Source organism: Lepus europaeus, chromosome 22 (assembly GCF_033115175.1).
Source record: "Lepus europaeus isolate LE1 chromosome 22, mLepTim1.pri, whole genome shotgun sequence".
Taxonomy (NCBI): domain Eukaryota; kingdom Metazoa; phylum Chordata; class Mammalia; order Lagomorpha; family Leporidae; genus Lepus; species Lepus europaeus.
In genome coordinates, this window is record NC_084848.1 from 39677059 (window position 1) to 39693547 (window position 16489).

Consider the following 16489-nt stretch of genomic DNA (forward strand, 5'->3'; position numbering starts at 1 on the left):
CTCTCTCTTTCGTTTGGTTAATAATTCTTTTGTCTATGAATATATTTTAAAGTTTTGTGTATTATACACACATACACACACACACACAATTTGTTAAATAACTGAATGCTTAACAGGTGCGCAAGTCTCCTGTTCTGCTTTAGGTTCTTTCCTAAACGCCAGAGTTGGATGCCAATTTTTGTTTTCTTATTGTTCAGCAGAGCATATGGCATTTAGTCTAAGAAGCATTTTTAAATTCAGGTTCACTGACAACACAACTGGAAATTCCTGCACACCCTGTCTAGGCATACATTTTGGCATACGTCTTTTCTTTCCTCTCTGTCCTTAAAATGCTATTTCCCAAATTCTTATGCATCTAGGTGGGATTTTATTAATAGGCTTGCAAAAACCAAAACATGCATGGAATATCTTTTGTATGTAGATGCACAAGAGAACTTCTATTTGTCAAAGTTATTGAGCTCTTCTTCTGTTAGTGAAAAGCAACCCTTAAGAGATCCTCATTCAGACACAAGTAACACCCATGCTTTTTTTCCACCAGGTTATCCCATTTTAATGTCTTAAACATGTCTTAAAAGATCTTTCATTTAAATTCATTTCTATTTCACCTTTAACATTAACCTTCTCAGATGTATATTTTTTTTTCTGATGAACAAATGAACAAAGAACAGGAAAACAAAAGGCCAGCAATACACAGTGGGGACCTAGAAAGTGGCCTTTGCTCCATGAGATGTGATTTCCAGATAAGCCCCATACCAGAGCGTTACAACCTAACCACATCACCAAGGAGATGGTGGAGCGTAGCCTCCAGCAGCGGCTTGCAGAGCCTCCAGTCTGCTTCACTCTTCATGCAACAAAGGGAACGGCAGCTCCATACTCTGCCACCTGCGGAACTTACACAGGCCTGGGCTGGGCTCTCCCCTAACATGTAAAAGGCTAGCATCCATCATTTCTCTGATGTCTTCTGTTAGCTACTACATGACCTCTTGGCACGTTCTGGAAAGAAGGGTTTCTGAGACAGTGATTGACAAGGCAAGTGGCTGCCCTGGCTCTCTGTCTGACTCAGGGTGGAATTCCAAGGATGCCTGCACTGGAACAGGTAGACCCGGCTACTCTCACACTCACTCCGGGGTGATTCTGATTCTGTGGATCATTTCCCTAATTAACACATCTTGTCTCAATGCAAACTAATCAAATCCCAGAAAATTTTCTCTTTTTTCCTTCTGTGGTCATGCATAGCACTTTAAGTGGCCATTGAACTAGAGCATTTAGACTTCACCTTGTGGAATGTTGAAAAAGGAGCAAATTTCACCCATTTCATGATTCTTCCACATAGCTAACCCAGAGGGTTCCACGTGCACTCCCTCTGAAGCTTTCTAACACCCAAGGCCATTCCCTACACCCCATCAACCATGTGTCCCTAACAACACTTACTTGTTTTGGGAAAGGCCTCTAAATAAAATTCTACTTCACTCATTTGTTCTTCCCATTTCAAATGGAAACATGCTTGTTGCACAAGTCTTAGAGAAAAACCAAGAGCAATCTCAGAGAGTTGAAAGAACAATGAGACGTGGCTGCTCGGCCTCATGGTTAAGACACCCCTGTCCCACGTCAAGAGACCTGGGTCCACCTGCTGCCTCTGGATCTCCTTCCTATGCAGACCCTGGAGGCAGCAGGTGAGGCGCAAGTAACTGTGTCCCTGCCACCCATATGGGAGACCTGGGTTGAGTCCCTGGCTCCTGGTTTCAGCCTTGACCTACCCTTAAGCACTGTGGACATGAGGAAATGAACCAGTGATGGGAACTCACTCATTCTCTCCCTCTCTCCTTTGTCTTTTTCTCTCTCTCTCTTCTTCCCCTCTTACTCTCTCTTCCCCTCTCTTCTTTCCCTCTTTCTGTTTCTCTTCCTCTCAAGTGAATAAATAAAAATTAGAATAAATTTGTGAGAACAGGAATGAAGATATTGTGAAAATTAAAAACAAATATATGGGAACCGTAAGGCAATATTCTGTCATTTAAATATCATATGTAAGAAATCAATATCTACAAAGAATAGTCTCATCTGATGCTTTATAAAAGCAACATAGCTCCGACAGGCATTCTCTGAAACTCAGTGCGAGAACTCTGCTTGTCATCCTCTGTATTTGTTGTGAATCTGCTGGTTGCAGGAAGCAACTTTTATTTGCTCTTATTTATTGTAACAAGCAGTTTGAGTCCTTCTTTGCCCCAAATATGAAATAGGTGAAAAACATTAAAAGCAGTTCTATGAAAACACAAGGAAGAAACAGCGATGTCAGCTGATTAAAGAGGAGGTATCCATTTTATAGACTTGTGTAACACACAGTGCGAAATGAAGAATTATGAGTGGTTTTGTAAGATGTGCAAGAGGTGGGAAAAATTCTAGTCCAGGGTGACTTCGAAGACATGGAAATTTTCCCTTTACAGGAGTCTTTACAAAGTACATGGGAAATACAAATGCTCAAAAAAACTAAACATGGATTTCAAAGTTTTTTGCATCAATTTTATCTTTCAGTTTTTCAACAAACTTTTTGGAATAGTCACATTTAGCCAAGTAGATTCCTTTTTTAATATTTTAATGGGCAAATGTCAAAGGAGAAATCAAAAATAAACTCTACCAGGAGAAATAACAGGGCTCCTAGCTTTGGATGAATGCAGCAGACTTCCGTGGTTGCTAATGAGAGTGTCCTCAGGAAATGCAGTGATTAGTTGTTTGCCAGAACTCATTTTTCTAAATTCAGTGTGATGACTGGCACTAATCAATGATTAATGATTAAGTGCTTTGCACCTTATAAACACTCAATAAGTTTGATTGATATGTCATTTACAAAGTACAGCGTATCATTTATAAAGCAATTTATGCAAGCAACACATGAGTTAGAAAGCCATATGCATCTAAGGAGCCACTGAAATAGAAAATTAATAATAATAATAATGATAATGGTAATAATGATAACCCATACCTTCTCGGTGTCAATGCCTTTTGACATGGACCACGTTGAGACAATATAATCCATCACTCGCTCGCTGAGGCCTTTGGGGACCTGGTAGAGTTTCAGAAAGTCCCGGACGTTATTCAGCATCTCATGGTATCGGTTGGTGTTGGCATACATCTGCTGGAAAATCGTGGTGACATTTCCAAAAATAGTTGCATAAAGAAGAGCTGGAAGAGAAGAAAAAAGTTATGAAAATAAAACAAATATCCCAAGTGAAACAACAAGGTGAATATTGGCTAACTCTATTCATAATTGGACAGAGGTGATTTCTGAAATGTACAGGAGTTAATACACATTAACCCTAAGAAGAGTGCCTGGCTCTGGGCATTTACTGGGGAAATGTTCCCTTCTTTGTGACCAATCAGACTTCTTTTTAAAGATTTATTTATTTATTTGAAAGGCAGAGAGGCAGAGGCAAAAAAAGAGAGAGAGAGAGAGAGAGAGAGCCTTCCATCTGCTGGTTCACTCCCCAGATGGTCATAAGGGCCAGAGCTTCTCTGATTCGAAGCTGCAAGCCAGGACAATAAGATTTTTTGAGGGGACCAACGTTTTGGCTTAGCAGATAAAGCCACTGTCTGCAACACCAACATCCCATCTGGGCACCAGTTCGAGTCCCAGCTGCTCCACTTCTTATCAAGCTCCCCGCTGATACACCTGGGAAAAGCAGCAGAGGATGGCCCAAATTAGGTCTCTGTTACCCACGTGGATGAAGTTTTTGGCCCCTCGCTTCGGCCTGGCTCAGCCAGGCCTTTGCGGCTGTCTGGGAAGTTAACAAGCAAATGAAAGATTTCTCTCTCTCTCTCTCTCTCTCTCCCCTTGACTTTTAAATAAATAAATAAATCTTTAAAGATAAAAAGATTTTATGAGCATGCCCCACTCCAGTCAATAGGACAAAACATGCAAATGGCTAAGATATTTCTGAAGAACCAGATGACTTGAAGTTATAATTTTGCAGAAGAAATTCTAGGTTGTGATTGAAGCTATCCCCCACCTCTGTCCTCCTGATTGGAGCCTAATCAATTTATGTGTTCCAGGGATTGATGACCCGGCTTAGAAATGTATGCTAGTTCTCCCAGCTTGCTCCTTCCAGCTTCTGGAATACCTGTCTGGTTATAAATATTTTTGACAGAACATCAGAAACATAAGATGTGCATCCAGATTAAAGTGCTCTATTTTTAGAAGGCTCTGAAGATAAACTGAATTGGAATTCATGGCTAAAATAAAACTTTGAGAGTACCTGGAGTTATTAAATTCCTGTCAGTATTGCACTGATTAAATGCTTTTCGATTCTATCATTTTAATCACGAGTAAAGTCAACTTGCTGACTGCTGTTATTTACTCTACAGGGGCAATGAATGGGATGTGGTTTTTCAATGTGTGTTCCTGCTGCACCCCCTCAAACCACAATTCACCAACTTTTCTTCTAGTCAGGCTACTCATGCTAACACGGTTCTGCAAAAGCTCTTTTTTAAGATTTATTTTATTTTATTTTTGAAAGGCAAGGTGACAGAGAAGGAGAGAGAGAGAGAGAGAGAGAGAGAGAGAGAGATAGAGAATCTTCCATCGGCTGCTTCACTCCCTAAATGGCCACAAAGGCCAAGTAAAAGCCAGCAACCTGCAACTCCATCCAGGTCTGCTATGTTGTTGGCAGAGGTCGAAGCATCCGGGCCATCACCTGCTGCTTTCCCAGGTACATTAACAGGGCGCTGGATCAGAAGTGGAGCAGCCAGGACTCCAACCAGAGCTCATAAGCGATGTAGGTTGTCACAGACAGAGGCCTAAACTACGGAACCACAATGCCAGTCCTGTGCAAAAAACAATTTAACTAGCTGAGTTCATTCATAACCAAATGCAGGCCCAAACTTCTTTCACCAACCTACCCCAGCCCTGGCACTTCCTTCCCTTGTAAAAAGGAAGCTCTTCTGAAAAGAAGCCAGCACCCCATTCAACTTGATGTGCAATAAATACAATGCTTAGTAACCACGACACCCATAAACATCTCACAAATAATGGAGCATCAGACACTGATCGTTCCTGTCCTACATCTTCCAAGCATTTGAAAGTGACTTCTCTAATCAAAATGAGGGCTCTTTGAGTTGGTGGCTTCATCAATCAAATTCCAGTTGATGAAAGTGGCATAGACTCCAGCTACTAAAGCAACATCAGGTCCTCAATATATCATTTTTGAGAAATTGTTTCTCTAATAATACTTGTTTGTTCTTTGCGTATAGCAAATTATAATTTCACATCAGAAAGCTATCGTTTCATAAGCACTTAGTTGGGTTTTCTGCTGTTAGTTAGGAATTTTCATGCCAATCAGGACAATTTTTAAGATGGAAGACATTGTGTTAAATCTGAGTAGGAGGAATATAGTGTGGAGATTTCTCAACTGAGTCTTTAAATCCTTGCACATTTGTATTTAATAACCAAACCAAAAACAAGGAGGTAATCACAGACTTAGCATCTCTATTCCATCACTGTTGCCACAAGGACACTTCAAAGAGTTCATGGAAAAATGGAATTAAAAGATAAATTTATTTTAATGCAAAAGAAATTTGAAATCGATATAGTATTTTAATAATACATATTTCCATGAATTTTAAAAAACCTTTGTGTTAAGAGAGAAAATCATTCAAATAATGTGAACAAATAAATGGCAAAATAATCACTTAACAAATATGGAATTTCATGTCTCAGAAGAGAACTAAGGCAAATTTATGGTTTTAAAATAATAGTAGTCAGGGCCGGCACTGTGGCACAGTGGGTTAACGCCCTGGCCTGAAGCGCCAGCATCTCATATGGGCACTGGTTCTAGTCCCGGCTGTTCCTCTTCCTATCCATCTCTCTGCTATGGCCTGGGAAAGCAGTGGAAGATGGCCCAAGTCCTTGGGCCCCTGCACCTGTGTGGGAGACCTGGAAGAAGCTCCTGGCTCCTGGCTTCAGATCGGCGCAGCTCCGGCCTTTGTGGCCATCTGGGAAGTGAACCATCGGATGGAAGACCTCTCTCTCTCTCTCTCTGCCTCTCCTCTCTCTGTGTAACTCTGACTTTAAAATAAAAAATAATAATAATAAAAGTAGAGGGAGTTTTTTTAAAAAATAGTAGTCATTTTAGGAGTTAATAAAATAATGTTATAATTGCGTTTTTAACAGAGTTCAGCTATGAGAAATTGTTCATAAAATCACAGAAGTATCTATGCTTTTGACATGTTTAACTTGTTTGGCTAAAATGCTACCAATATACTATCTTTACCAATACCCCTATTGCCTTTTTGTATAACAAATTTTCACACATTTCATGTTTTGGGGTGCATTACATATTCACACAAAAATACATTCTTCTTTTGTGAAAATTTTAAGCTAAAATATGAAAAAAAACTGGCAAGATATTAAAAGTTTGTAGCAATAACTGAAGGATAATCAACATCCCACTAAGTTAGGCATACGACAAAGATACCCAGGTTTGCCTCCCATTTTCATCTGAAAGTGATGTCATAATTTAAAGCAAGAGATTTAATTATATGTTCACACTTTTGCATTTTTCTTATTTGAAAATAATTTTAGACTCAAAAGAAGCTGCAAAACTAGTGCAGAAGGCTGACTTCTACGTGTATTGTCTTATCCAACTATGATAATATATAAAACCAGGAAATTTGATAGTGGCACAATGCAATTAAGTATATTGAAGACTGGATTCATATTTTGCCAGTTTTCTTTTCACCTGCATTCATTTCTTTGGTGTTTGGTTTATGAAATTGTATTATATGTATAGATTATGTAATACATGTCTATTTTTAAAAAGTGAAGCTACTTTCTTAAAAGTATTTTCAGCAGTTCAAGCTGGAATATAGTTCCAAAGAGAAAACGAGGACACGTATGATGTTTCAGAGTAAGCAATGACTCTCCTGCCCACTGCAGTCTCTCTTCCCAAGACAAACGAGCACATCTTTAATGAGAGAGGCCTTGGATTGAGACACAAAATAATGGGAGAAATTGGTCGCAGCAGAACCTGCTTCTCTACTGCTAATCCCAAAATAATACCTCTCCTATAATAATATGCATTATTAAATACAAACAGACACACACACACACACACACACCCCTTCCAGAATGTCTTATACCCTTTTGGATCTAACATGTCCAAAAAAGAATGTCTAGTTTCCAACACCTTCTCTCCAACCATCAAATGTGCTTCTTTCTTTTCTTCTTTTGTCTTGGTAAGTGGCAAAGATACATCTACTTGCTCAGACCAAAAATTTTCAAGGTCATTCTTCAATTTACTGATTCATCCTCTACACCTAAGCCATCAGCAGTTCCTGCTGGCCCTGCCTCATCATCCAGCTTCGATTCTATCATTTCCCATTCCTCCACCAGCCACCTGGTAGGGTCTTCTAGCATGGAGACCACCCTGCGGAAGAATGTGAGTCTTTGGGCCAGGCACGAAGCCTCCGATGCTGCTATTTCCTTACTTCTCACTGAAAAATTACACTAGAACTTTCCCAAGGAGGTTGTGTTAAATGACATAACTCACATAAAATGGCCTTCAAAAATTGAGTCCAGTAGACGGGCATGAAATTCCATGTATCATCGTCACATCATCACCAATATCGCAGAAATGATCTCCCAGACACAAAGAATGGCTTGTAAAGGTAGGTGGGTAGGTAGGTACACACTCACCTGTGCAATACGTCTACACCTATGTGTAGGCACCAACATGTACATGAGAGGACTGCCACAATTCATGGAAAAATGGAATTAAAATGATTATTTTGGTGCAGAAAAATTCTAAAGTCCATGCATGGGAGGGGTCACCAAAAAGTTCACGGAAAAGGTGTATTGTGAGGAAACCTAGGGATGGGTTTGGAAACCCTGTGCCACACAGTACACGTATGTTTTCATTCGACTTTTGTGAGACCTTTCTGAAGCACCTTTGCATGCATGTGTACATATGTGTGCCTGAGTGTGCGTATGATCCCGCCTCCCCTCCAATCAAGCCTTTTCCCCTTTTCCACTGCACTTGGACTTCAACCCAAGCCTCAGCGTAGTCCAAGGCTGTATATAATCGGTGCACTGCCTCCTTTCCACCAGTCTTCCCCCTCTCTGCCTCTGCTCCAGTCACACCAGCTTCCCCGCTGCTACCCATGCACCCCAAAGCTGCGTCCCCTTCAGCACCCCTGCTCTACCTGTCCCCCTGCCTCAGCCTCTTCCAAAACTCTTTCCTATTCTGATTGCTCTCCTTCTTGCCCCAGAGCCCTTGCTGGGCCACACCCTCTGACATTCCTTTCTTCCATCCTATCACTCACTCCCCATCCCCTTGCTATGTTTTATGCTGTGTTACTTTTGTTTTTTTTTTTTTTTTTGACAGGCAGAGTGGACAGTGAGAGAGAGAGAGAGAGAGACAAAGGTCTTCCTTTTGCTGTTGGTTCACCCTCTGATGGCCGCCGCGGCCGGCGCATCGCGCTGATCCGAAGCCAGGAGCCAGGTGCTTCTCCTGGTCTCCCATGGGGTGCAGGGCCCAAGGACTTGGGCCATCCTCCACTGCACTTCCTGACCACAGCAGAGAGCTGGACTGGAAGAGAGGCAACCGGGACAGAATCTGGCGCCCCAACCGGGACTAGAACCCGGAGTGCCAGCGCCGCAGGCAGAGGATTAGCCTAGTGAGCCATGGCACCAGCCTATGTTGTATTACTTATTACTATACACCGATGTGTCTGTTCTTCCTCTTCATTGATAGGAATGCAAATCTCACGAGATCAGGTGTAGATCTGCTCCTTTTTGTTCACAGCTGTAGTTCCTCAACACAGACCAATTCCAGGAACAAAAGAGGTCACGTATTTTTTTCTTCCCAGTAAACTCACACATCCCAAACCAAGAGACAGTCTTTCAGAAACGAATTTCACCATAGATGATACAAGACTGTAGAAGGAATACCATATGGCAGGTACAGTGCTAGTAGATTTAGAGGCTATGGTGACATACGTTGTCACCACAGGAACACAGGAAGTAAACTGAGAAGGCCACTGTCACTCACCCAACACGAATGCCCACGCTCTGCTCATTTTCACAGAAACCTGTTAGAGTACTTTACCTTCTGAATGGAGATTCCGTATACTCAATAACATGTTTTACTGGTAATAATGGGGCTCATTTGTGACCATTTCATTAGATACTTTTTACATACTCTCCTGCAGACTTTTAGACTTAAGATGACTGATAATTTTGCAGGCTAATCATATGTAAAGTCTTAATAATTTTGACATACACAACATTAAAGTCTTATCTAACAAGTCTTACATTCTTTTTTTTTTTTAATTTTTGACAGGCAGAGTGGACAGTGAGAGAGAGAGAGACAGAGAGAGAGGTCTTCCTTTTTGCTGTTGGTTCACCCTCCAATGACCGCCACGGTAGGCGCGCTGCGGCCGGCGCACCGCGCTGATCCGATGGCAGGAGCCAGGTGCTTATCTTGGTCTCCCATGGGGTGCAGGGCCCAAGCACTTGGGCCATCCTCCACTGCACTCCCTGGCCACAGCAGAGAGCTGGCCTGGAAGAGGGGCAACCGGGACAGAATCCGGCACCCTGACTGGGACTAGAACCCGGTGTGCCGGCACTGCAAGGCGGAGGATTAGCCTGTTGAGCCACGGCGCCGGCCAACCAATAAGACTATTCTAACCATGATCATAAGCCAATCTCTAGGCCCCAGCCTCAAGAAACTAGAAGCTTCAGTTCCACGTCATTAAAATATCTGCTCTGAGGATCCAGTTTCCACGCTGGGAAGAAGCCCAAGCATTCTGCTACAGAGGTGCGCTCAGAGAGGACTAAAGGCCCCAGACCAATGACCTTGGCTGAACTCCCAGTGAAGCACCAGCCTCAGATTAAGCAATACAAAATACTGACATGAGTATTTCTTCCTGCCAACACGTTAGATTATATGAGTGGTTCAACCACTAGTACCCTTTCTACTTATATTTGAGATGTTTAATGACGTTTATGATGCGAAGAACACGTTGGATCAGTCTGTGATGTCTGTGCTGCTCAGAGCCTGGCCACACCAGCTTCCTAGATGTGGGGCTGAGCCACAAAGAAATGGATTCTCCAGGCCTACTCAAGTCATTGCAGCTGAAGCCACAGGAAGCAGAAGTAAGTTATGTCCTCCTGACACTGAGCAAACTGCAGATTATGTGAGCAAAGTAGGTGGCGATTCCTTTATTAAGCCACTGACTTTGATCCGTTATGCAACGATAGCAGCTTAAACCCTCATCAAACACGGCATTTCTCAATTGGGTAGTGGTAGCTTTGGGATCTACAAGGAGAGAAGGCCTATACTTCCAGGAATGGAGAGTCCCTACCTGTACTTCCGGGGAAGAAAAGTCCTTGTCAAGGTCCCCACGGGTGCCTAAAGGTCAACCAATGAGGATCAGACCTGCCTCAACCTTTAACCCCCATGCCCTGAATCTATAAAAGGAGCCCTCCCAACCTCTGACACGCAACTTCCCTGGCCCCCGCTCTGTTGGGACCGGGAAACCTTGCCCGGGAGCTGAATCCCAATAAAAGCTTGTGAATTAATTGATTTCTCTGCCTGGGAAGATTTGTTACGCGCTGGACACCTTGCAGGTAGAGGTCCTGAACGAAGCAGATGTTGAGCACCTTATGACACACATCATGGCTAAAAGTGCATTTTTAAAATACTTTAGAAATATCTAATATGGCTTCATATTTTCAAATAGAAGCATATCTATTATTATTAGAACATAAATATTAAAGTCATGAATTAATGTTAATATTTTCAGAAAGACATAGGTTAGATGATTGAATAATGTGATATCTCATCACAGATACCACCGCTTATTAAAGCATTGTTGAGTTCAGGAGATATTTTTAATTTTTTTTTTTTATTTTTGACAGGCAGAGTGGACAGTGAGAGAGAGAGACAGAGAGAAAGGTCTTCCTTTTGCCGTTGGTTCACCCTCCAATGGCCGCCATTGCCAGCGCGCTGCGGCCAGTGCACCGCGCTGATCCGATGGCAGGAGCCAGGTGCTTCTCCTGGTCTCCCATGTGGATACAGGGCCCAAGCACTTGGGCCATCCTCCACTGCACTCCCGGGCCACAGCAGAGAGCTGGCCTGGAAGAGGAGCAACCGGGACAGAATCCGGCGCCCCGACCGGGACTAGAACCCGGTGATATTGCTATCTATTGAGCACCTACTGTATGACAGCTACTGGGAATACAATGAAAACCTAATTCACACCTTTAAGCAGTGTCCACCTCTTCCTATAGGAAATGATTAGTCCTTAATTGTCCCAAAACACGTTCTTTGAAAGAAAATTAAAATTGTCTCTTTATAACCAATAAAAAGTCCCCAAATAAAAATGCACAGCCATTCCAAGCACACAAATGTGGTGCAGTTGTATTCCCAGTGTAAGCCAATTTGTAGAGTCAAACAAAAGCCTACATTTGGCTCATTAACTGCAAGTCGGCGTCCACGCTGTAGAACTTCTTGTGCTAACACATAAAACAGTGATAGTTGAGTCTCTAAAGCAATTATGTTCTCCAGTCATTTTGTTTCCTCATCAGGTCAGGCTGCAACAATCTTTTTAGTTCTTGTATCTTCCTTTTATAAAACTTGCAACTGACAATTATCTTTAGACCGAACAGCTTCAGCTACTGATGTGGGCATAAGAACGCATTTCCAGTAATGCAAACTTTCACATGGGTGGTCCAGCTGTCATCTTCCCTTCTCTTCATATTCACTAAAGTCCACCCTTAGTAATGATGTTTTAGATGTGAAAGGAAAATGTTCCATTGATCTGTGATTATCTACACAGCTCACAGCTTGTTAGAACATTTGCAAGGATTCCAGTTAACCTTAAAATACAGTGAGGAAGTTGACCTTAAAAACCCTTCAGTTTAAAAGACGTTCTCCACCCAGTTCTCCCGTGATGGGAGATGACAGGATGCTCAGTGACAGGATCCCCATGGGTAGGTGGGCACCCTCCAGAGATCCACTTACATGCCTGGCATCACCTACTTCCCAGTGTGCACTCAAACCATGTCCCATTCCACCTAGAATTGGAGTTATGACAATTATCCTGTTAGACGCTAATCTCATTAATACCTTTATGCTGAGTTAAATATTGAAAACTAATACGTTATCCCTCTCAGGGATGTTCAAATTGTGAAAGCAGAATTTCAGGCAATACAGGGAGTTGACTGATTTGCTATTTATTTTTACTGTCAACTAATGAGATAAGTTGGAACACACAAGAGGCCATCTTTAGAACTGACAATTTCAGCATAATGTTAGGTGGATTTCACGGATGATTCTGTGCTTACCAAACAACTGACTTTACTAAAATAGTTTTAATACTTATATGACAACAATTAATTGACATTACTTCTTACATGCTCTAAAAAAAATCACTTAATTTTAGGAAGTTAATCATGAACCTACATTGATCAGTTACTAAGGCAACATCAAAGATGAAAGAAAGGGACAGAGGAGGATGAATGTAAAGACAGAAGTTTTTTTTTTTTCCACTTAAAAGATCTCTAAGAAATTAAAGTAAAACTAAAAACAAATAATGTGGGGCCAGCACTGTGGCGTAGTGGGTAAAGCTGCCACCTGCAGTGCCGGCATCCTATAAGGGTGCTGGTTTGAGTACTGGCTGCTCCACTTCCAATCCAGCTCCCTACTATGGCCCAAGTGTTTGGGCCGCTGCACCTGTGTGGGAGACCCAGAAGAAGCTCCTGGCTGCTGGTTTTGGATTTGCATGCCTCCAGCTGTTGTGGCCATCTGGGAAGTGAACTAGCAGGTGGAAGACCTCTCTCTTTCTATAACGCTGTTTTTCAAATAAAAAAATCTTTTTTTTAAGTATAAGGATAGCTTGATTTCCACTATATGCTTCTGTGATGTTCTCTTTCATGTTAAGTAAGTCCATTTTCATTATTCTCTCTACTTGTTATAAAGTTTCGTAACTTTGATAAAAACTTCATGGAACAACGCTTCTGCAATCAGGACAATAATAATAGATGCTAAGTGAACACTGGTCGCATTATTTCAGGCTCCTGTGTTAGGGGTCAAATAAAAGTTCCTCAATGTATGCACTGCCAGGTGCACAGATACAGAGATGGAAGTCGTGTGTTACCCTTGGAACCCCAGTTCCCTCTTAGTACCCATCTCTTCCCTACTTCTTATATATCTTCCAGGACACTAGGTTCTCCCTCCCAAGGGCCCCATTGCTTATGACATCATACCACCCCAGCAAGCTCAGGACAAGGGCTGCGTCAGGCACTGAACCACAGCCTCAGACAAGCACACTGCGCTCTATGCCCACCTTGGGACACTGCTCATTCTTCTCCGTATTTCTCAGAATTTTTTAACTTGTCTTTGAAAGAAACTGAGGAGAAAAGTGAATGAGCTTTAAAAAAAGTCAAAGCCACAGGTTGCTGGCAATTCACAGTCGCCCAGCAATTTCTAGAAGTTAAAAGAGAGAGGGAGGGAGAGAGATGGGGAGAGAGATTTTAATTCTGATGATATGTTTTAAAACTATAGTTGCTCAAAAAAAAAAAAAAAAAAAAAGGACTAAACCTTGCACATGAGCCAAGACAAAGAAGACAGGCTTGCATCACGTGATGTAAACAGACAGGGGTCAGCACACACACACAGCTTCGTTTCTCCAGCAGCAGAACATCAGCTGGGGAAAGAGTATGATTGACATTTTCTTTATTGCAACTGACATTTTGTTTGCTTTGTTTTCTGCCTCAAAAAACTGCTATTTTTATAGACTCACAGGGTAATTGAAAGTGTAGCATTTCACAAGTTATACAGCTGGTGACACAGGCTCTTGGTATTTCTGTTTTACGTCTAGTATTTTCTTTTCCTCTCTTAGTTCAAGAAAGCATGTTTCCTCTTCTGTCATCTCTGTTCACACACACACTCACACACACTCACACACACACTCACACACACATTCTGATTTTCAAGTAAGTAAACAGACCTCCCCCGTGGGTGCAGGGGCCCAAGGACATGAACCATCTTCCGTTGCTTTCCCAGGGGCGTTAGTAGGGAGTTGGATCTGAAGCGGAGCAGCCAGGACTCAAACCTGTGACAGCCAAATGGGATGGGGCACAGGCCAGGGCCCTAGCCCGCTGCACCACAGCGCCAGACCCTGAACAGTGGTGTAAGTTGTATCTTTGAGGTATTTATAGATTTTTGTATGGAATTAACATAAACTTTAAAATACAAGGGCAGTTAATGTGGCGCAGCAGTTAAGATCCCACGTGAGAGTGCCTGGGTTCTAGTCCCAGCCCTTCTCTCCATTCCAGCTTCCTTCTAGCAGGCACTCTGGGTGGTTGCAGGTGGTAGCTTAAGTTCTTGGGTCCTTCCCACCCACGTGGAAGACAGTCCAGACTGAGTTCCGGGTTCCTGGCTTCAGTCTGGCCTATCTCCTGCTGTTGCAGGCATCTGGGGAGTGAAACAGAGGATGGAAGATAGTCTCTCTCTCTCTCTCTCTCTCTCTCTCTCTCTCTCTCTCTCTCTCAAATAAATAAGTTAATAAAAGTTTAAAACACACAACAAACTAGAATGCCAGATTTCAGATCTACAGCAACCCAGTGTTTTTAAATCCCTAAATCTTCGAATTGTCAAATACAAACATCATCAGCTATAGAAGCAAAAAAGGGCTAAAAAATGTAGTGAAAACTACCATGAGTCCAGAATGGCTTCACTATGATGAAAAATACAATTTCCCTTCTTATGGCTTTCTCCTATTTATTTTGTACTGGGTACATATTTGAATTACACAAGAACCTTTGCTTTCCAGTAATGCTAACTGCAAGCCTTTTATATAATCTTTAGCACCATACTACGAAAAGAAGCAATAAATGTAGAACAGAATTAAGTCATTCACCTTTCCTATTTATAAAGTTGATGTCAATATTGTTCTTACTTCAAAAAAGAAGCATTAACACAAGCAGTCTTCAAATGGTCTATGGGAAATATGTATTAGGAAAAAACTATACAGAAGCAAAACAAGACAAATGGGGTTACATCAAAATTAGAAGCTTGTGCATAGCCAAGGAAACGACCAATATAGTGAAGAGACATCCAATAGAACAGTGCAAAGTTATTGCAAGCGACCTAATAGACAATAGGTTAATATCTAGAATATATCAGCAAGTGAAAAACCTCAAAACAGAAAACAACCAATCAAGTTAAGAAATGGGCAAAGGGCTTCAATAGAGAGTTCTCAAAAGAAGAAATACAAATGGCCAACAAATATACAGAAAAAAAAATGCTGAACCTCACTAGCCATGAAGGAAATGCAGATCAAAAACCACAATGAGGTTTAACCTAACCCCTGTTTTATCAAAATCCAAAACACAGAGAGTAACAAATGCTGGCGAGGATGTGGACAAAGGGGAGCACTTCTACACTGTTGGTGGGAATGTAAATTAGAGCAGACACATTGGAAAACTGTGTAGAGAATTCTTTAAACACTAGAAATAGTCTTGCCCAGCAATCCCACTACTGGGAATACACCCAAAGACCTGAACACATTGTATCAAAGACAGGCCTGCACCAGCAGGTTTTTAGCAGAACTGTTCACAGTAGCCAAAATATGGAATCAGCCAAGGTGTCCATCATCAGATAAATAAAGAAAAGATGGTATATATATATAGAATGGAATATTACTCAACTATAAAGAATGATAGTCTGCCATTTGCAGCAAAGGGAATGTAGCTCTAGGGCATCAGGCTGACTGAATGAGCACGACACAGAACAAGTACGGCATGTTCTTCCTTATACACTGGAGTTAAGAGTGGGAATAAGAGAGGGAGGAGATGTACAATTTGGGACATGCTCAATCGGACTTGCCCCAAATGGTGGAGTTAGAAATGTGCCAGGGGATTCCAGTACAATCCCATCAGGGTTGCATGTACCAATGCCATCTCACTAGTCCAAGTTATCAATTTCAGTTCACAATTGATCACACTGATAGGTCTAAGAGTCAAAGGGATCACACAAACAAGACTAGTGTCTGCTAATACTAACTGATAGAATAAAAAAGGGAGAGAAAGATCCAGCATGGGAAGTGGGAAACACAGCAGACTCATAGAATGGCAGATGTCCTAAACAACACTCTGGCCTTAGAATCAGCCCTTAAGGCATTTGGATCTAGCTGAAGAGCCCATGAGAGTATTGTAGGCATGAAAAGTCAAGACACTCTGGAAAAAAAAAAAAAAAAAGAAGAAGACCTAAATGAAAGATCTCTGTTAGTGAGATCCCAGTGGAAAGAATGGGGCCATCAAAGAAGGAGGTGCCTTTCTCTGAAGGGAGGAGAGAACTTCCACATTGACTATGACCCTGTCGGAATAAGATCAAAGTCAGCGAACTCTAAAGGCTTCCATAGCCTTGGCAACTCATGACTAGAGCCTAGGGAGATTATTGATGCCATAAACAAGAGTGTCAAATAGTTAAGTCAA

At 41.9% G+C, this 16489-nt stretch overlaps 1 protein-coding gene across 1 annotated transcript in view; it reads right to left on the reverse strand.

Annotated features, from left to right (window-relative positions):
* The window catches only part of KCNH5 (potassium voltage-gated channel subfamily H member 5), a 362743-nt gene that overhangs the window by 124563 nt on the left and 221691 nt on the right, over positions 1–16489 (reverse strand). Inside the window, exon 8 of the mRNA XM_062181546.1 lies at positions 2978–3177. Within this exon, the coding sequence (XP_062037530.1) occupies positions 2978–3177 (200 nt within the window). The remainder of the gene's footprint in view (positions 1–2977; positions 3178–16489) is intronic.